General features: G+C 37.5%; 1 protein-coding gene across 6 annotated transcripts in view; it reads left to right on the top strand.

The window, feature by feature from the left end:
• The first annotated feature begins 274 nt into the window (after positions 1-274).
• The window catches only part of LOC147279559 (protein DETOXIFICATION 27-like), a 33655-nt gene continuing 12006 nt past the window's right edge, over positions 275-21923 (top strand). Inside the window, exons 1-10 of one of the 6 annotated variants that reach the window (XM_086251168.1) lie at positions 275-1182; positions 1382-1923; positions 2010-2096; positions 2219-2275; positions 3310-3350; positions 3426-3548; positions 3648-3766; positions 4003-4089; positions 4178-4284; positions 4390-5055. In XM_086251168.1, coding sequence (XP_086107294.1) covers positions 895-1182; positions 1382-1923; positions 2010-2096; positions 2219-2275; positions 3310-3350; positions 3426-3548; positions 3648-3766; positions 4003-4089; positions 4178-4228 — 1395 coding nt within the window. In that variant the 5' untranslated portion in view covers positions 275-894 and the 3' untranslated portion in view covers positions 4229-4284; positions 4390-5055. Of the gene's footprint in view, positions 1183-1381; positions 1924-2009; positions 2097-2218; positions 2276-3309; positions 3549-3647; positions 3767-3974; positions 4090-4177; positions 4285-4389; positions 5056-21923 lie in introns of those variants that run through there. The other 5 variants (XM_086251163.1, XM_086251167.1, XM_086251166.1 and 2 more) reach the window with 5 other exon arrangements.

The raw sequence follows: 21923 nt of genomic DNA, 5'->3' as shown, positions 1-21923 counted from the left end.
TTTTTCTCTTCTCATTGTTAGAAGAGACCACAAATTCAAATCTCCCTTTTCCAAGATCAAAAGAAATTAAAAAAATTTATAGAAACAGCTAGTTGGTCGCAATTATTTATTTAATTTTTTAGGATTTTTTTTTATCAAAAAAATATAATTTTCATTTAAGCTAATTAGGGAAGTATACTATATGCATCCACCTGAACACTAAGCCATTCAGGCACTTCCCTCACTCAACTAGACATAGAGGTACAATGAAGAGCATGTCGAGCAAGTAAATAAGTTGCACCATCACATTTTCTGGGAACATAAAACAAGAATAATTAGAAAATAAAGACCAAATTTCCTTAGCTTCACCCATGAGATGATCATCATATGCCAAATCATCACCTTGCTTTTGAAGTTTGGAAATAACAACCTGTGCATCAGATTCAAGAACATTCGAACTAAAACTTGCATCCAATATGAATTTAATCCCGTGACGAATATATTTCTGTTTGATGAGGGGAAGCAATACTACTTAGAGAAAGGGGCACAGGCGCATAGCCACTACAACCTCTCCGTACAATTATGAACAATGGCACCAGCACCACCAACCCCAGTCACGTTCCAAACAACTCACAGGTGGGGGAGGCTGCGGGCCAGTGATGGGCCTTTTAGAATTACCCTCGACAAAAAAAGGCCCAAATAGCTAGCCCATCTAATGAATCCAAGAAGAGAAGGAGAGAAATGTTGCCCAATAAAAATAAAAGAGGGAGAGGACCCTCTTTGGGCCCAACACAGTACCAACTACCAGCAAACAAACGACAGGACTCACAGGAGAGATTTAATTGACAAAAAAAGAGAAAAAAAACTCACTTAAAAAAGTTAAAAAAAAAAAAAAACAAAAATCCTTCAAGAACAATGAGGGAAGTGGGAGAAGAGGACCCTCTGACTCTGTTACTCTCACACCACCAGCATTACCACCAACACCAAGAAGACGATGATGCAGAAGACGGCAATCTGATCAGACGGACATGGTCGGAGTCAAAGAAGCTATGGCGAGTAGCAGGTCCGTCCATCTTCAGCCGCCTCGCCATGTTCTCCGTCACCGTCATCACCCAATCCTTCGCCGGCCACCTCAGTGACCTCGACCTCGCCGCCATCTCCCTCGTCACCACCGTCATTATCTCCATCACTTTCGGTTTCTTGGTAACTCCACACTTAGCTCGCTCCACTCTAATCTCACTCTACAATCCTTAATTTTAGAAATCCAACTCTCGAACAATGCTCGAGTTTCTCTCGAGAAGTGCTTGAATCCACCTCGAGTGACACAAATTTTGGCTAATTTTATTTTAATTTTATGCTTTTCTACATTTCAATTTCTGCTACTTTTCTGGGTTTTGTCTAGCTAGGCATGGCCAGCGCGCTCGAGACGCTGTGTGGCCAAGCCTACGGAGGCAAACAGTACCACATGTTGGGGATCTACTTGCAGCGTTCGTGGGTAGTCTTATTTCTCTGCGCAGTGCTCCTATTGCCTCTGTTTCTGTTCGCCACGCCATTGTTGAAGCTCTTGGGACAGTCCGAGGGGGTCGCCGAGCGGACTGGTTTGGTGGCTCTGTGGTCCATTCCGTTTCACCTGAGCTTCCCATTTCAGTTCACGTTGCAGAGGTTCTTGCAGAGCCAGCTGAAGACTGGGGTCATAGCCTGGGTGTCCGGAGGGGTTTTGGTCCTCCATGTGTTTGTGAGTTGGGTTTTTGTGTACCAGCTTCGGATTGGGATAGTCGGGACTACTCTTACTATTGGTTTTGCTTGGTGGGTATCGGTTCTGGCACTGTTTGGATACATTGTTTGTGGTGGGTGCTCCCAAACCTGGACTGGTTTTTCTGCTCAAGCTTTTGTTGGGCTCTGGGATTTCCTTAGGCTTTCTGTGGCTTCTGGGGTCATGCTCTTGTATGTGTTCTCTTTCTCTCTGTATATATATCTATATATATATATTGTGATTGATTGAACTTAAATATGTGCATACTATATTTCAGGTTGGAGAATTTCTATTATAGATCTTTGGTGTTAGTGTCTGGGTATCTACACAATACTGAGATTGCAGTTGATGCCCTTTCCATCTGGTCAGTGTTATAACTTGATCTATTCATATAGCCTGTTTCATTTTTTTGGGTCCAATATACCGTGTTTCAATAATTTGACATATGCATTAGTTTCTGTGAACTCAATTATTCTCTTTTTGCAGTATGACTATCTATGCTTGGGAATCCATGATTCCTCTAGGATTTTTGGCTGCAACTGGGTACGTTACTGGTTGTAAGTGTCTCTCTTAACATATAGCTAAAAGCAAGAGAAGTTGATATCTTCTTGTCGTGACAATGTTTTCTCTTTTAATATGAACCTTTATTACCACTGCGTTGGGCAGTGCTATTGTCATTCCTCAATATGCACTCCTTGTGTGAGCGCTTTGTAAAACAGAATATTTAAGTTTAGAGTGCAAGAGTATAAACTTTGGATAGTTCCAAGCCAAATGGTTACTTGACTATTAAACACTAACCATAATAAATCTTGAATTTATATAAGTCAAATAAAGCCAGGATAAACTAGATTTAAGGTCCAACTGTCCGAGAAATATGGATCGCATATGTTAAGGTCATCATATTAATTGGCCATCGGTAATGTCACAGGCAAAAGAAAACGTACTACAACAGTTGTTGACTTGTTGTGGTCTTCATTTGGCATCATAGATTTTTATTTTGACCATTTCAAGATAGGACAAAGCATCTTCCACCACTTTACACACGAGTATTAGACAAATATGTTTGGCCCATATTATCCCCACTTTTGGTACTCAGTTCTCACATTTATAGTTTTTTCTTATAAATTCAATAGGGCAGGTTACATTTGTGTACATTCTTATGCAAGAAATGTTATACATGAAGTTTTTGTTAGCACCTTCTGACATTATACTGGTTTATGCCCCATGTATTAATATCAAATAATTGAATTGATAATAGAAATTTTATTTTGAGATAATAAAGTCACTCCAGCTAGCATGGCAGTACAGAGTATCATTTATATCTTCAATGTTTTATTTTCTCAATAAATTTTTTACACTTTCATAAGTTTTTGAGCAATTAACTTTTCTGTTTTGATAGTCTCAATTCTACTGATGGAATAGTGCATTCACATGTAACAATATAAAGGACAGATTTTTATGATTATCAGAATAGTTCTATAGTATATGATTCTGGAATTCACATGTTTCATTTACAATATGACTGCACCATTGCAAAAATCTAATTGCTTTTCGCCTATTGTTCCTTTGTAATCCAGAGTTCGTGTAGCAAATGAACTTGGTGCAGGCAATGCAAAAGGTACAAAATTTGCAACCACTGTTTCAGTCTTGACCTCCCTAGCAGTGGGACTTCTATTTTGGTTAATAATAATAGCCTTTCATAAGGAGCTTGCGATGATCTTTACCTCAAGCACTCCTGTCATTGCAATGGTCAATGACTTATCAGTCTTGTTGGGATTCACCATTCTCCTTAATTGCATTCAACCAGTGCTCTCAGGTGAGAAACTTTTTTTTTTTTTTTAAAAAGCATCATAGGTTTTGTCTAAAGAAATGTTTAGTCTCATGGAAAAATTGGTGGTCATATGTTGCTTTACAGGGGTAGCAGTCGGATCTGGTTGGCAAGCAATAGTAGCTGTTATAAATGTAGGTAGCTATTACCTTGTTGGACTGCCTGTTGGGGTTATTTTGGGATGGTTGCTATTGTTTGGTATTAAGGTATGTATCTATACTGAACAGTCTGCCACTTTTGCACATATGCATTTGAGTATGAAGGAGTCACACACCCTTCGATTGTGGGCTCACTATTGTTGACTAAGCTGCAATGGAAACTTGTTTTAACCGCAAGGTTATATATAAGTAAACAATTTCTCTGCTCTTGCTCCCAAATGTTACGCAAAATTTATAATCTAATCTGGTTTCTTAGTCTGACATGTGCTTAAACAAACAAGTAGGGAATGTGGGCTGGAATGATCAGTGGAACTGTGGTTCAAACCTTGATATTAACCATTATCACCATGAGATGTGAATGGGAGAAAGAGGTAACAGTTGAAATAGTTATACTGTGAAACACAATGCCTCGGTTTTTTCTATGTAATTGAACTTGTGTGATTAAAATGTTATTAACAGGCACAGAGAGCTCGAATTCAAATAGCAAAGGAGGCAACTTCCAACCAGTGATGTTAGCTCAACAAAAATAATTCATGTTTTGGTCTGTCCGATGATCTGTTCGAACTGTGAGTGATATAATCAACTAGACCATGTCTAATTTGAATAAGAAATAATAATGTGAAATATTAAATTAGACTCAGAGACTGACATTCAATTTCATTCATTATCAGCTGATGAGAACAGTGCCACAGTGGTAATGTAATATGATGGTGCCATAAGAGAATTAAGAAAGATGTTGCCTTATCATCTCTAGTAATTCTATCAAGCACGGATGCGAATACAGAACAAGAGTTACAAGTGGACACGGATATGGCAATATGACAAATTTCGTTAGTTTAGAACATAGACACTCTGCATGAATATGCACTACTGTGTTGGTTGTTGGCTCCAGTTTGGCTAGAGGTCTCTTCTGCTTTCTTTGCCTGAGTCTCCATTGCCTTACTGAGGTTGGAGGCCGGTTTCCTCTACTTTGCTGCTTTTGGCCGCTAATATGTCTACTTTGCTTCCTTGTGTCTAATTCCCATCAGTTGCTACTGTGGTCTGGTTCGGGGTTTCTTTTGCTATGAGTTGTTCCTACTGTAGGCCTTGCTGTGTTGGGCCTTGTTTCCCTGCTTGTATTATTTTTGGGCTAGCCTAATTGCTGCCTGGAAGTTGTTTGCTTTTTAAGATGAACAAAAAATGATAGTGAATTGTTATATTTTTATGATGAAAGTATATGAAATATTATTTTACCTAATATTTAGGCCCGGATATGAGATGTTATTGCTTTTAGGTCCACTATAAGATGTCATTGCTTTTCTTTTTGGGTACAAGGGAGGGTAAAATAGGAGGAAAAGTTCGAACTCTAACCTTAGTATCACGGGCCATGTCTTTTGACCCTCTACATTGCAACTATATTGTGCTTAATTTAACCACTTTGGATGTGTAATGCGTGAGGTTTTATTTCAGAAGTCTTGATGTAGTCATGTAATTTAAGAAAATATCTCTCTTAATATATTGAAATAATTATATTTTTTTCTTTAATAAAATGACATTTGGGAAGAAAAAATTTGAACTTAAAACATTCTGTGTAAGGATAAAGATAAATATTCTTAACTTTTAAAGTTATAAATCCCCACAAGCAGGCGGTGTGTAGGGTTATAGCCCCATTTATTTAAAGAAATTTTATTTATTCCATACCCCATTAATTGTCTAGCCCCCAACCTATCTAATCTTTACTCCTAGCCCACCACTAGGAGTAAAGATTGTTGAACCGATTATTGTTTTGTCGAATTTCTTTCAGAAAATATGCGCCAAGTCATTGTATGTATCAGATGTGGAGATGTTGAAGGATAAGATTGTGTACATCCTGTGCAAGTTCGAGTAAATTTTTTCATTGTCTTTTTTGATATAATGATTCACTTGCTGATATATTTGCCGTTTGAGGAAACTCTTGCTGGCTCGGTCAGTTATCGGTGGATGTATCCAATAAAAAAGTAACAATTCTTAAACATTTTTGTTAATATTCTTCAAATTTAGCTTAATTAAATAAATTTGTCTCACTATGTACTTCCATGTTGCAGAATGATGGGCACGTACAAAAGGTACATCCGGAACAGGGCACGGCCTGAAGGTTCCGTAGCGGAAGCATACATTGCCAATGAATCCCTCATTTATTGTGCAATGTATCTCCGTAATGTTGTGATGTCATTCAATCAGCCCATACACAACCACGACGGTGGTATCAGAAATGAGACACTTTATGTATTTTCTCAACCTACATGACATTTTGGCGCCCATACATGTGAGGTCTCGAAAGCCAACATGAAGGTAATGCATTGGTTCATACTCAATAATTGCGATAAAGTCGTATGATTGCTCGAAGAACATGAGAAACTGATGAAGCGCGACTATCCTTCGAGGGTAGAGGAAAAACATAAAGAATTGTTTCCAGAATGGTTTAAGGCACATGTAAGTGATTAATGTACATGTTTATTAGTATGCATGATTATTTGTAATCGTTTTGGTAATATTAATAATTACATTATCTTTTAACAGATGCAAAAGTTGAAAGATGATCATTTGCCCTTGTACAACAAAGAGTTAATGGCTTTGGCTTTGGCGTTCTTAAGGTTGAAACATACTCCGGATGTATTGTGAATGAAGTTAAGTTTTTGGTTGCGGAACGAGGTGATAATTTGACTACTCAAAATAGTGGGGTTTGTGTGTCGGGGAACTGCGACACTACCACGATGGATTTCTACGGCAAACTGACGAGTGTACATTAAGTGTTGTATAAAGAACGCTATGAAGTTGTGTTATTTAAGTGTGATTGGTTTAATATAGACTTGACAAATATTTAACGCGATTATGACTTAATATATATGAACACAAACACTCAGTGGTATAAGGATGATCCCTATATTCTTGTTGCCACAGCGACACCAGTATTTTATTTAGATGATCCTAAGGCGGGTGATGGTTGGAAAATAGTTCAAAAGATTCATAATCGAAACATATGAGATATTTCAAAAAAAGAAAATCAGAATGACTAGGCCTACCAAGAGGATTCATCTTCAAACACCCCTAATTCATGCGTCGCTCGCAACAATGATGATATCATACACCAAGTAGAGATTTATGACGTTCTTCCTATTGAGATTGATGCCGTAACAATTGATCTCGTGCCTCTTTTGCGAATTGATGTTGATGATTGGATCCATAATGATGATGATGATGATAACGATGATGATGATGATGATGATGGTATCGATGATGTGATGATGATGATGATGATGATGATGATTATGATCAAGTGGTGTATGCAAGTACCTCAGACAACGAAGAAATTAGTATTTTTAGTGATAATAATAATGACTCAGATTAGTAAGTCTTTACATTGATTTGTTATTTATATTTCTTAAGTTCATATATTTAAATGGTAATTAATATATTTGTGACTAATATAAATATTTATTGAATTGTGCAGGTGCGTCTCGTGATAACGAGGGCAAGAGGATCTATGTCTACGCAGTTTGTCCCAAACCAGCCCGAACCCGAGGTTGCCTCGGACCCCATTCTACTGTCGATTCCTGATTCGAGTACCTAGTCAGCTCTTGTGGCACAGAGGGCCCTCCGAACCCACAACAGACGTGGTCAGGTCGATGATGCAACCAACTTATCATCGTCGCAACCCGGACATGGTAAGAGAAATGTTTATATATATTATGTTTAGATTCAATTGTGCTTAAATGTTCTAAGATTAAAGTGATTATAATTATTATATTTGCTCTTGTAGATACCAAAGCGACGAGGGGGCCATGTAGAGGGTTGAAATCGTCAAAAATTACGCATACAACAAAGCCGATGATTAACATTGTGTGCGTGGATGGTAAATGGTGATCGGCCGACCCAGAGACCCATAATATGTTTGTGCACGACGTTGGGGCGCTTATTCGTGATCACTGCCCCATGTTGTGGGCCAAATGGAAAGATGTTGATCCCACCCAAAAAAAGAGAATCAGTACCTTAATCTCAGTGAGTATAGTTTGATTAATACCAAATGATGAATTTGATCAACCCTAACAACATAGTATTTATTCTATTCAGGTAAACTTTAACGTGTGGGAGGATTTCAACACAACAAAGTATTTTGATAATATATGCAAGAGTAAGTTTAAGGAGTGGAAGCACGAGCTGCACTTGCACTACCAGAGGTGGGCGTCGCTAGCTGAGGCATTAGCCAACCCCCCTGAGGAGATGACAGATTGGCTTGAGTAGTGACAATATATGTGCACGGAGTTCGAATCTCCTACGTTTTTGGTACGTTATATTATTTTAAGACTTTAAAATATTATTTTCTTTTGTTATTTCATTCTTTTATTGTATATGCAATAACATATTTATAATTTGTCTCATATTTAACAGAAAAAGTCAATCGCCAATGTGAAAAATCGGAAAACGCCGGCAAGGATTGAACATCATGGTCGTTCGAGACCCGTCAATTACCGGTTGGAGGAGCGACGTCGGGTACGTTGTTCTTTAATTTAATTTAATACATATATATTCATTAGTATTGTTTAATTTTTTACAACATTATTTTTTTGTTCAGGCGGGTTCTCAATTCTCGGAGATCGACACCTACAAGGATGTCTATTGCAGTCATGGCGGCAATGATGCAGCCAGGGCGATGCACGTTAGTTTTTTATCTTTTAATTTTTTCCACAATTTTTTTCTATTTATATTTAATTTCTTAATTTCTAACTTGTGTATCCGATTTTAAAGGTTGAGATGTTGGCCAAGACGGTAAGGTATTTGGATGAAGCGGCCAGCCAGCTCCTTCCTGATACTCCGTTGGAGTCGATCCAACCTGATCCCGATGCCGACCTGCGTATTCTGATGGACACACACTCGGGGGGCTTGGTAGGGAGATACACGACATGAGATATGGGAGGATTCGTGACGTCAGTACCTCCTCTTAGTCTTTTTCTCAGTAATCTCCAGCCGTCGCCGATCTGACTGCTCAATTGGAGCAGATGCAACATACGCTAAATTTCGAGAGAGAGACTCGGGAGGCACAGATGCATGCGATGTTCACCCAATACTTAATTGGCTTTACCGCGTCTACACTGCCAGGAAGGGATTTCGTTGATGCTGACGACTTAGATTGACCACTAGGGTCATATAACAATTATATATTGTTTGTACATATATAATTTGAATATAATTATGAATTTTTTGCTAATTTGTGTTAATATAAATTTTATGTTAGATTATATAGTTTTCGAATAAAAAGGTAAAATTAAAAAAATTAAAAACTAAAAAACTAAAAAAATAAAAAAACCTTAGGCGACGAATATTATCCATTGCCTAAAACCACTTTAGGCGACGAAATCATGATTTCGTGCCCTAAAACAACTTTAGGTGACGTCATAGATTTGTCGCCTGCTAAAGTCTTGAGCGTCAAACTTTGGGCAACTTGGGCAATGAAAATTCGTCACTTAAACTCTTGGGCGACAAAATCTTGTTTTGGGCGACGAATTATTTTCGTCACCTAAACTGTTTGTTTTGTAGGTATTGACTGAGGACACTAATTGCAGACTATGGAGCGAGGGGGATCTTCTTGACGAGACCAAACCCCCTTTCCATTATTTCTCTTCTATTAATTGTATTAATGCCCCAAGGGGTTGTACTGAGCAACGCATCTCCTTGCACGGAATACGCTTATGTCTCCCAAATTTATTGTTCAGATTGAAGATCGACCTGAATGGCTATCCTATGTTCTAATTAGTACATAAATTAAGTCCATCTTCTGAGAAAAAAAAAAAAAAAACTTTAACCCCCTTTTCAGAGTTTTAGAATTCAAAACCCTCAAATAGTATTCGAGCTTCTTGTAAGAAGTGTTTGAATTAACTTTAAGTAGTGATCGAACTTTGTCGACTATTCAAACACCACTTGAGAAGAGTTCGAGCACTATTTAAGAATTAGCTAGATTTCTAAAATTCTAAAAAAAAGGCTAAAATTCTTTAAATGACACAAATTTTGACTAATCCTCCAAATTTCTCTTAATTTTGTGTTTTCTCATATTTCAATTTTTGCTAATTTGTTGGGGTTTTGTTCAGTTAGGCATATGGCAAGCGCCCTTGAGACGCTGTGTGGCCAAGATATGGAGCTAAATAAATAAACGAACAAAAATTTATCAATAAACATCAAAATGATCACTAGGATAATTGTCTTCATATTTGACAATATTTATTTGAAGCAGATATATGAATAAGATTAAAAATTTCAAGCGGGGCACCCTTACCAATGAAAGCCTTGTAATGTTGCCTCCATTATACAAATTTGCATGCGGCTAGCTTAATTTAAGTAATTTCTTCATTCTCTTATTTTTCAATCACACTTGTACAACGGGAATAAGCCAAATACAATCGAACACGTAAAACAATAACTACGACACAATCACAACTCACAGACACAAGCAAGTTGCATGGGTTGATTATATATATGCATGCTTTTTAAAGGCGAAACGCGAGCTGTTGATAAATTAATTAAATGATTTACTTATTTGGGGCCTTTTGGCTGTGATCAGTCGGGGCCTTTTGGCCGTGATCAGTCAGGGCCTTTTGGCCATGATCAGTCCGGGGACGACGAGCACAAGTTGAATGCCTTTTAGTTTTCTTTTTTTTCTCATCATCACCATCATCATCAGAACCACCACCATCATCAGGACCATCGGAGGCAGAAGTACCATCATCATCATCATCATCACCATAACCACCTTCATGTTCTTGGATTTGGCCGTCATCATCATCAGTCCGGCGACGACGATCACGAGTTGAACGCCTTTTAATTTTCTTTTTTATCTCATCACCACTATCATCATCTTGAGAACCATCGGAGGCATGCGTACCACTACCACCTTCATCTTTCTGGATTTGGCTGCCATCATCATCAGTCCGGGGACGACGAGCACGAGTTGAACGCCTTTTAGCTTTCTTTTTTCTATCATCAGCACTATCATCTTCTTGAGAACCATCAGAGGTAGAAGTACCACTACCACCTTCATTTTTCTGGATTTGGCTGTCACCATCATCAGTCCGGGGACGACGAGCACGATTTGAACTCCTTTTAGTTTTCTTTTTTCTCTCATCACCACAATCATCTTCTTGAGAACCATCAGAGGTAGGAGTACCACTACCACCTTCATCTTTCTGGATTTGGCTGTCACCATCATCAGTCCGGGGACGACGAGCACGATTTGAACTCCTTTTAGTTTTCTTTTTTCTCTCATCACCACTATCATCTTCTTGAGAACCATCAGAGGTAGGAGTACCACTACCACCTTCATCTTTCTGGATTTGGCTGTCACCATCATCAATCCGGGGACGACGAGCACGATTTGAACTCCTTTTAGTTTTCTTTTTTCTCTCATCACCACTATCATCATCATCATCACTCCGGCGATGACTAGCACTAGTTGGACGCCTTTTAGTTTTCTCTTTTCTCTCATCACCATTACCACCTCCATCTTCTAGGATTTGGTTGTCATCTGTGCCAGTCACAGGTTTGTCACCGCCACTATGGTTGCCTACTGTGGCGGTTTCGTTGGTCTGATTTCGACCAAGGTGTTGGAATTTGTTTATCTCACCACTAGCAGCTTCTGCTCCTGGAGGTGGAAGAACCACTACCGCTGGCCTCTTATATAACTTCTTCTTCTTGGCCAAGTAATAGAGACCAACTGCTAGAAACGCGAGGAAAAAGACACCACCGAGAGAGACAAACGCGGCAACATAAGTGGTGGTGTGGTCTTTAGCACTATTAGATGATAACATTTGTTGTGGTGATGGTGCAAGAGAATAAGGTGGCCCAGCTGGGCATATGCAGCTTGGTACTGGAGGACATGAGGGTGCAGGAGGAAGTAAGGGTGGTTGTGAGTAGTATGGAGGATAAGATGAATGTGGTGGCAATGAAGAGGGTGGTAGTGGGGATGGCAGTGGCGGTGAAGATGGTGGTGGTGATGAAGGCGGTGGTAGTGAAAAGGGTGGTAGTGGTGATGGCGGTGGCAATGATGGTGGCAGTAGTGATGGATCAGGTGGAAGTGAAGGTGGTGATGATGATGGCGGTGAAAGTGTTGGTGGTGGTGATGAAGGTGGTGATGAAGGCGATGGTGGTGAAAGGGGTGGTAATGGTGATGTCGGTGGCAGTGATGCTGGTGGTGATGAAGGTGATGGTGATGAAAGGGGTGGTAGTGGTGATGGTGGTGGCAGTAAAGGTAGTGGTAGTGATGAAGGTGGCAGTGATGGTGGTGCTGATGAAAGGGGCGGTAGTGGTGATGGCGGTGGCAGTGAAGGGGAGAGTGATGGTGTGGTTGTGTTACATGGTGGTGGTGGTGGTGAAAGCGGTTGCGGTGAAGGAGGTGGTGGTGAGTAGTATAGATAAGATGAAGGTGGTGGAAGTAATGATTGTGGCGGTGATGGTAGTGGTGGTGAAAGTGGCTGCGGTGAAGGAGGTGGTGGTAATGGTTGTGGCGGTGATGGCGGTGGTGGTGAAGGTGGTGGTGGCAAAAGCTGTTGGGGTGGAGGAGGTGGTGGGGAGTAGTATGGATAAGATGAAGGTGGTGGTGATAGCCGCTGCGGTGAAGGAGGTGGTGGTGAGTAGTATGGATAAGATGAAGGTGGTGGTGAGTAGTATGGATAAGATGAAGGTGGTGGTGGTACTTGAGATGGTGGTGATGATGAAGGTGGTGTTAGTGATGATGGTGATGGGAGTGAAGGCAGTGGTGGTGGTGGTGGCGGTGTAGATGGAGGGGAGAGTGATGGTGTGGTTGTGTTAAATGGTGGTGATGGGGGAGGTGGAGGTGAGAGCGATGGAGTGGTGGTGTTACATATTGGTGATGGTGTTGCAATTTGTAAAGGTGGTGATGATGGTGGTGTTCCATGGTGGTGATGGTGTTGTGGCGGAGGAGGCAGTGGTGGCAATTGCGGTGGTGGTGGGGAGAGGTATGGATTCCTCATTGCAAGAGAGGAATACTTGCAGTAGTTGCTACTAAATGAAATGGTTATGGACCTTATGGCGGTTTCTATTTAAACTGGTCGGTGGGGCCTGGGAGCTTCACGAATCAAAAGTTCAAAACTAATCAAAAGTCAAAAGATTCTCTTTCCATCTAGTAGTGCTGTAGTGATGATGAGTTTTTCTTTTTTACTTTTTTTTGTGATACATAAGTAGTTATATTATATGACTCTGAATCCAATTTTTGGAGAATGTAATAGCATTCATTTATGGTTGGTAGAATGATCACAAAATATCACAAGCACGTGATTCATGAATTCGTAAAATATTCATGCAAATTGCAATTAAGCTAATCTTTATTTTACAAATTACATGATACCCAATTGCACCATAAAAACTAACCAGTTGCCACTTATATATGCTACATGAAACAAAGCAAGTGACCTACTGTTAATTGACCAAACGCAGCAAGAATAATGCAATGTCTTTTGACATTAAGTGATCATATAGCGTGACAGTAAAAACATAGTCACTCAAGTAATATTAGAGAATTACATTTTTAGACTATATTAGTGACATACTCACGTACAGTTGATGTATATTTAACACTTATTATTATTTTTTTAGTTTGGAGGAATGGAGATTAAATTTTAAGAAATCTTCTAACATAATAACAAAAAATATCACTAAACTACTAACTAATCGGTATTAATAATGTTATTTAATGATTGATATATAATAAGTACTGCTTCAGGTACTGCATCATATCAGCAATGCTTTCCTTAATGGAATCCCAGTGTGCATTCACATGGGAATAATGGTAGAGTCCCATTTCCAGATGATCTTTCACTATATGCGCATACTGATTACTGCAGCACTAGCTTCACAGTCATTGTTAGCTAGCATTTGGTGCTGTTATCACCCTATCATTTGTCTACACACGGTGCCTGCCAACGCTGCTGAGAATCAATATTGTTGTGTATTGTTGTTTGGTTAAGTTCTCTGTCTTCCAAAATATTGGTAGGTGTGTCAAACCTTCTTAATACTAATCAGAACTTTCTGAGTTTAGTTACCGATAATTTCATGAGAAATAGTAAGATATATTCATAAATTGTAAGTTTTGGTTATTCTATTTATAATTAATCTAGTCAATTCATGTGAAATGCTGTAGGCCTCTCTGGCTTGGAGTATGGATATCCATAGATTTGCAAAGGCATTTCAAAGTATTTAAAAGGGAAAATTTTAGTTAAATGACTCCAACTATACCTCATATTTCTATTCAGAACATGGATTTTACTTGGTGTCAACTGAGGACTGAAACTTTCATTTTGTGTCAATTAAAGACCTTATTTTTTTCAGTTTTTATCTCAACTTTGGCCCGATGTTAGACCTATCAAACCTCCATCAAATTCAACAAACGTATACTGGGTTTAAAACTATGCATCTTCTCTTTACAACCATATAAAAATCACTCAAATCGGACATCTACAACTCCAGATAATCGGCCCCAAAGTAGGGTATTCAAAACTGTCTAATTGGACCTCTGGGAAAATATCTAAAAATTGGACAGTTTCGAGTACCATAGTTTGGGGCCGATTATATGGAATTGTAGAGGTCCGATTTGGGTGATCTTTATATGGTTGTAAAGAGGAGATGCATATCTTTAAACCCAGTATAATGGTTTTGAATTTGGTAGAGGTTTAATGAGTCCAATGTTGGGCCAAAATTAAGATAAAAACTAAAAAAAATAAGGTTCATAATTGACACAAAACGAAAATTTCAGTCTCCAGTTGACACAAAGTGAAATTCATATCCTGAATAGAGACATGGGGTATAGTTGGAGTCCTTTAGCTAAAATTTTCCCTATTCAAAATTATAAAACTTTTTATAATTCTGAATACTTTGAAACTTTTTATTGGCTCTGTTTGTATTGTTTGTATTGAATTTTTGTTTGATAACTAGATAGTGATTGAATTAGGGGAGATAGTGGTTGGATGTTAAATATGTTAGTTTTATTGGTTTGGGGAGATAGTGATTGGATGTTAAATATGTTAGTTTTATTGGTTTTTTTTTTCCCTCTTATAGATAAGTTTATATATATGCACTTGATAAATCATATATAATTGACTATATTATCTATAGAGTCTTGACTATAGAGAATACAGACATAAAGACTGTACAGAAGGGAGAAAAACAAAGACTTTACTGATCCCAATATCTAAGGGAGAAAAATAAGGTCCGTTCACTTTAGGTACCAAATTGCAATGTTTTTTCATTTTAACTACCAAAACGTTTATGTCATTTGACTTTAGATACCAAATTTCAGTTTAGGTACAAACTTTAAAAAATATGGTTATACTGAGCTATGACTGTCTAACAGTCATAACTTTTTTATTGATTTATTATTTTTTCAATATTTGCAAGCTTAAACTTTAATGTTTTGTTTATGGGTTATAGGATTTTATCCCCCAAACCTAAATCAAAAGTATTAAACCCTTATAAATTTTGAATTTTTATGAATTTGAAACAGTCACAATTCACAATTGTATAGCAAACTAATTTGTGACCTAATCCAAACTGTCTTGCTCTAGGTTAGTACCTAAACTAAAAAAAATTAGTGTCTTAATGCTTTGCTGAAAAACTATTGATATTTAGTATTTAATCCTAATTTTCTAAGAAAAATAAGACTTTACAAAAGAAAGTTTTAAAAGAGTTAAATACAAAAATGGTCCACAAATTTTACTGTGATTGTCAATTTGATCCATTAACTATAAAAAGTGTTAATTTGGTCTACGAATTTCTCAAGTTGTACCAAAGCAGTACAAACATTAACATCCATAAAATAATTTAAGCCAAAATGTGATAAATGGACTGAAATACCCTTGAAAATGAAAACCTTTGTATTGCTTTAGTACAATTTGAAAAATCTGTGAACCAAATTGACACTTTTTATAGTTAATGTACTAAATTGAAAATCATAGACTATTTTTGTATTTAATCCGTTTTAAAATGAAGGTAGAGAAAGAAAAAATGTGCCCTATGGGCCGGGCAAAAGAGAGAGTATGAGCTTTTCCCAAAGGAACTTTTGGTTTTAATAGTTTTTGCTTAATTGGTGCTTTATATATGTTTGTCTTGTCTCCAATAATCCAACATCTTCATGTCTTTCATTCTTGAAAGTTGTTTTTCTTTCTATAATTTCCACACTATCTTTTATCTTTAATGTCTGTGATATGTGATATGGAACCTACCTGGGTTGTGCTAATAATTTTGCACATTTTACAATCTTTCTTTTTCCTGTCATATAGAAAGGAACATTACACTCAAAAAGTTCGGAAGGTGGCCATTCCATGGACATTCCTCTCTCTCTCTCTCTCTCTCTCTCTCTCTCTCTCTCTCTCTCTCTCTCTCTCTCTCTCTCTCTCTCTCTCTCTCTCTCTAACAGTATTTGATCTTCTTTGGAGCTATATGTATACTCTTATGTGGTTTGAATAATATTGGATCTTTTTTTTTGAAAAATATGTTGTGATTTCTTATAAAGTACAATTTAAAATGGGTTGTTTTAAATATGTCGTGATTTCTTATATATAGCCCATCCTTGCAAGCCAATATTAATTATAAGTTATCCTAATAATATATTTAAATTTAAATTCTTAAATTGAAATCCTAAATGAAATCCTTCCATAATTTAAATTTTATATCCAAATAATAGAATTTGAAAATACATGTATTTGAAATCCAAATCCAAATTCATGAATTCAAACAGGGCCCTTAGAATATTTTTGTATATATATGAAATAAATTTTTGCGAGTATACTAGCTTCTTTGCCAACTTTAATATTTATGATATGTTTATGTGTATGACCCAATGGCCTCCCCAAAAGCAAATTTCTAATTTCGACACTGCCACCATCAGATCCCTCATCACTTATAAATTTAGAGTGTTGTTATTTGCACACCCCAAAAGTTTAATTTGTGAAATAACCAAAAACACCCAAAATAAAATTACCCAAAACCCCATCCCTTTATCTTTCATTCCCTATTCCCTGTCACAGCACCCCACCCCCCCAGTGAGGAACCATTGCCGACCACCCCAGCCCCGCTCCGGCCCTCCTCTCTCTCTCTCTCTCTCTCTCTCTCTCTCTCTCTCTCTCCTCTCTCTCTCTCTCTCCTTCCCTCTTACCCGCCAACCACCCCACCCCCATCCTCCCTCTCCTCTTTCTCTCTCCCCGAAACCCAACCCCAGCCCCTCACTCTCTCTCTACAACTCTGAGCCCCTCCCCTTGCCGCACCACCTCCCTTTGCACCTCTCCCCTTCTGCCATCCCCCTCCCCTCCCCCTACCGCACCACCTCCCCCCTGCAACACTCCCATTTTGCCTCTGCACCCCTCCCTTTGCCGCACCACCTCCCTCTGCACCCCTGAACATCCAAAAAAAAAAAATATGCAGGTGGTTCGGCAGAACAGCGCCAAATCCGGTGGTTTCAATCAGCAGGTAACCACCGAATAGAATAGGATTGTTCGGCGGGTACCTACCGAATGAAACCATCGGTTTCAGCACTAGTCCGCCGAACCACTTGCAAATTTTTTTTTTGGTTTTCTTCTCCGGCGAGTTGGGTGGGTTGGGTGGTCGGCGTGTTCTTGGCGGCTCTGCATGCATGTGTGCAAATTGGGTGGGGGGAGGAGCGAGGGAGGGGGTGGGTTGTGTATGGAAGTTTGTGGTCTGTGGGGGTGCGGCAGGGGGAGGGGAGGGGGATGGCAGAGGGAAGAAGAGAAATGGAAAGAGAAAAAGGAAAGGAGAGGGGGAGAGAGAGAAGGGAAGCGTTGAGCCGCCGGCAACCCCGCCGGCGACCTTGCCGGCGGTGGGGGTGGCTGAGGGAGGTGTCGTGGTGGGGTGTGTGTTGTTTGGGTTTTGGGAGGGGTGTGTATAAGTTAGGATATTTTGGTAATTGAGAGGGGTGTGTATATGAGAAATGTTAATTGTGAGAAGAGTGTGGGAGTGTGAAGTGAGAAAAAGTGAGGAAAGGGTGTGCAAAAAGAAATTTAGGGGTGTGTAAATAGCAGCTCTCTAAATTTATAATCCTAAGGGCTAATTGTTAAATATTTTCCCAATTAAGAAAAGCATGCAGTGCGTCACCTATATAAGCTAGGGTGATGTAGTATGTACGCCCAAGAACGAAATTCAACATATACAACAGCAACTTGAGTACTGTGAGAAAAAATTATTTTCCAGGGCACATTGACATAGGTTAGAGACCATTCAACACTAATATATATAACCTGATTTTTGTAATCAAAGTCATGTATATATATATATAGTAAGACCAAAGTTTGGTTTGTGGGGAACCAATTAACTGAAATAAATTTCATTAATTACTCATCATATTGGTGGCGTGATTAATTATCTTAATTTTTTTTAACTTTTGATTACATCACTCCCATACAAGTTGGTAGCTTAATATGGACATCTGATCAGCATTGTTATATATGTATAAGTGCCGGCCAATAAGGGTTTTGTTTTGTTTTTTTTTTTTTTTTTTCAGATAGTTGCCAATTAATAAGTCAGATTAATTAAGTCGATTTAATTATCAAGTGTTATAATCTACGTACTCATGCAAATTAGTTGCATACTCAATTTTTTAAGAGTGCTGCTATTTGCACACTTTTTTTTTTCTTTTTACACACCATTTTTTCATTTTTTCTCACTTCACACCTTCACACTCCTCCCACAATTAAATTTTCTCCTACACACACCCTTCCTAATTACCATAATATCCCTATTTTATACAACACACCCCATTAACTCAGATAAAAAATATAAAAAAAACACACCCAGCCCCTCTCCCTCCCTCACCCGACCACCTCCCCCCTTCACCCAACCCATCCACCCACCCACCCACCCACCTCCCCCCTTAAACTGAGAAAGGGAAAGAGAGAGAGAGAGGAGAGAGAGAGAGAGATGGAGAGAGGAGAGAGTTCCGGAAGAGAAGGGGAGGTGCATGCTTTGAGAAAACATGATATGGCGTTCACAATTAATTTTGGATTTGTTGTATCTTCGAAAGGGTAGATAGACAACTGGAACTCTTTGGCTAAAATAGAGAGAAATTTCAAAAGTCATTCTCCAACCCAAAAGCTATCAAGTTAGCTCAACCAATTTTGACTAGCTAAAATAGAGAGAAACGTCAAAAAGTCATTCTTCAGGAGAAAGATGGTTGTTTTATGAGAGAGTGGGTTTGGGAGAGAAAAAGAGAGTAAGGAGAGAGAGAGAGAGAGAGAGAGAGAGAGAGAGAGGGGGGGGGGAGGGGAGGGGTTGGGTGGAGAGAGGAAAAGAGAGATAAGGGTTGTGTGAATTGTCCTTTTAAGTCTTTTCACATTAGAGTAATTTTGTAAATTCATTAATTAAGTGATGAAGTGTGCAAAAAGAAAAAAATAGGTGTGCAAATAGCAAATAGCAGCAATCTTTTTTAATTTTGTTAGTATTCTATTCAATAAAGTTTACTTATCAAGTCATATTATATAATTAACTACCAAGTCAATTTAATTATCAGGTTTAATGAATTAATGATTAGGTTTCACATTCAACCTTTTTTATTAATTTGCTTATTTTACATGTCTTCTCGATTAAAATTTAGCAGGCATGTCATTACAATATTGGAGTAGGATGTAGATTGTAGAGGAAATCATATTATATATAATTAACCAAGTCAAGTCAGTTCAATCATCAGATTTAACGATCAATACGTACTGTTTCATATTCAATATTTTTGCTTTGCTAGTATTTTATCTTTATTCAAATTCAGGCATGTAATGACAATATTGGAGTAGATTTTCGAGGAAAAAAAAAAATAAAGATTATGATTTTAATTGGGAACTAGGATGCTTTGTATGTTTTGTGTTCTAATATTGTATATTATAGGCTTGTTTGGTACGTCTCACTGTTAAACACTTCACTATTTCTTGGGACTGTCCTGGTCGACTCTTTCGGACTGGACTAAGCCGGACTAAATACTGTCCTACGTTTGGTGCTGCATCAGACTAAGAAGATGAACTTTTAAAATAGTGATAACCTATGTTTGGTATTCTATCGGACTAAAATATAATTTTGTTAAATAATAAAATATAAAATATTTATTAAATTTTTAGTATAAATATTGATTTCAAATATAAACTTCAACAAATCAAAAACTATAAAAGTGAAGTTTAATCACTTTGGCCACTTTTAAAAGGTATAGGATGTTTTCATACTTAATAAGATTCAAGAAATTGGTCAAGTGACCGTCCTGACTTTTAGAAGGCCTAGGGGCGAAATCTAAATTGGGCCCCTAATAAAATCTTTTGTAAAACAATTCACAATTGACAAGAAATCAATTAGGAAATTTTCGATCACATCAGGAAATCAACTAGAAATTTTTTGGTTGAACGTCAAGAAAATAATTGAAAAATAATAATTTATAGGAATACAAGAGAAAAATTAAAAGGAAAAAACACACACTCAAACATTAATTACATTTTTGCCTCAATGAGACCTCTCTAATTGTTTTTAGATTGAAAGAGCCTGTGGAGAACAAAAAAAAAAAAAAAACCAGTTTTCCACAAGACTATATGGAGAGACAAATATTCGTCTTTGCCAATTCAAAGTAAATATGCTCTCTGAATCTAACTTTCCAGAAAGGAGGCATGTACTTTTGTTGAAAAAAAAAGAAAAAAAAGAAAAAAAAGAAAAAGTGGTGTAAACCCAAGGGCAAAAGGACCCACTGCCGTGCAGATGAAGATGTTGGCTTGCTTCTCTTGTAATTCACGTGAGAAGCTAAAGAAAAAATGAAGCAAGTTGACCAAACACAAATTAAGGAAATAAAAAGAAATAAAAAGGTGGCTTTCAACTAATAATCAAGGAAAAATAGGTTGCAGAACCCAAACTTTATATCTTAGAAGGGCCTAGTTTTTTTTTTTGGTACAAGGGGGGCCTAAGCCCAAAGAAAGAAACTAGAAAACTACAGCTCGGACACAATAAGTAGAAAGGCCTAATTGCAGCGAAGACATTATAAATAAACCTAACAACTATTTTTTTTTAATATATATATATTAATATATACATAATATAAAAATTTGTAGGCCCCCCGTGAAGGTGGGCCCTAGGCGGTCGCACTCGACACTAGTCAAGTCTAATTGTTTATAGAATGATATTTAATTCAAATTTCATGACCATTTGCATTTTTCAAATGCATTACCAGAATAAAGAAAAGAAAGATAATGGTCAACTACGATTATCATTTTGTAGACGACAAGACTTGACCAATTTCTTGAATCTTATTAAGCATGAAAACATCTTATACCTTATCACACATAAAAACAATGATATAGAAACTGTAAAGTAATCAGAGTTGAATCAAATAACTTTCCATAACAAAGTTAATATTTCAAATATTATCATACATCGCAGGTTCCCAAGATTCACAAAAATTACTGATTAATCAAACTAGTTTCAAAATATAGGCCATATAGACTAGATTCCAAATGCCACATGCCATATAGCAGACTAGCTTCACAAAATCATATTCATCCATGTTACATGCCACCTTCCTAATGCCAACTCCAATCAAAACAAACAGATACGCTTTTACCATTAAACTTGATGGTATATATTATGGCTTTAAACAAAAATATAAGGCAGCAAGTTCATCCAAAATGTGGCATGCAGCACTGTAAGACATGTCAACAACAACAACAGCTCAGTAAGCAACTACACATAGTATGTACCTAGTCAAATATATATAACATCATTGATCAATCAAATAAAGTAAGCATAAAAACATAACAAAGAATATTTTATGTATGGCTAGTGTTTTTTTTTTTTTTTTTTGGGTGGAATCAAATAAACCCACCATTGATCAATCAAATAAAGTAAGCATAAAAACATAACAAAGAATATTTTATGTATGGCTAGTGTTTTTTTTTTTTTTGGGGGGTGGAATCCAAAGTAGACTAGTGTTTAAACTAATATTCAACTATAGCAGTCAAAACCCACAAGCAAATAATGTACAAAATTAATACACAAACCCCATATCCAATCAGAGTAAACCCAATGAACCTTAACCATAAACGATGCAAAAAAATTAAGTTCAATCACAAACGTAGAGAATTTAACACAACCCATGAATATTGACCAAACCTTAGAAAAATACCCAATTATTATCAAGTCAAAATAAATTCACCCAGAA

Source organism: Dryas octopetala, chromosome 7 (assembly GCF_963921425.1).
Source record: "Dryas octopetala chromosome 7, drDryOcto1.1, whole genome shotgun sequence".
In the NCBI taxonomy this organism is placed as follows: Eukaryota; Viridiplantae; Streptophyta; class Magnoliopsida; order Rosales; family Rosaceae; genus Dryas; species Dryas octopetala.
The sequence above is the reverse complement of the archived record's forward strand: the minus strand, read 5'-3'. Positions and strand labels throughout refer to the sequence as shown.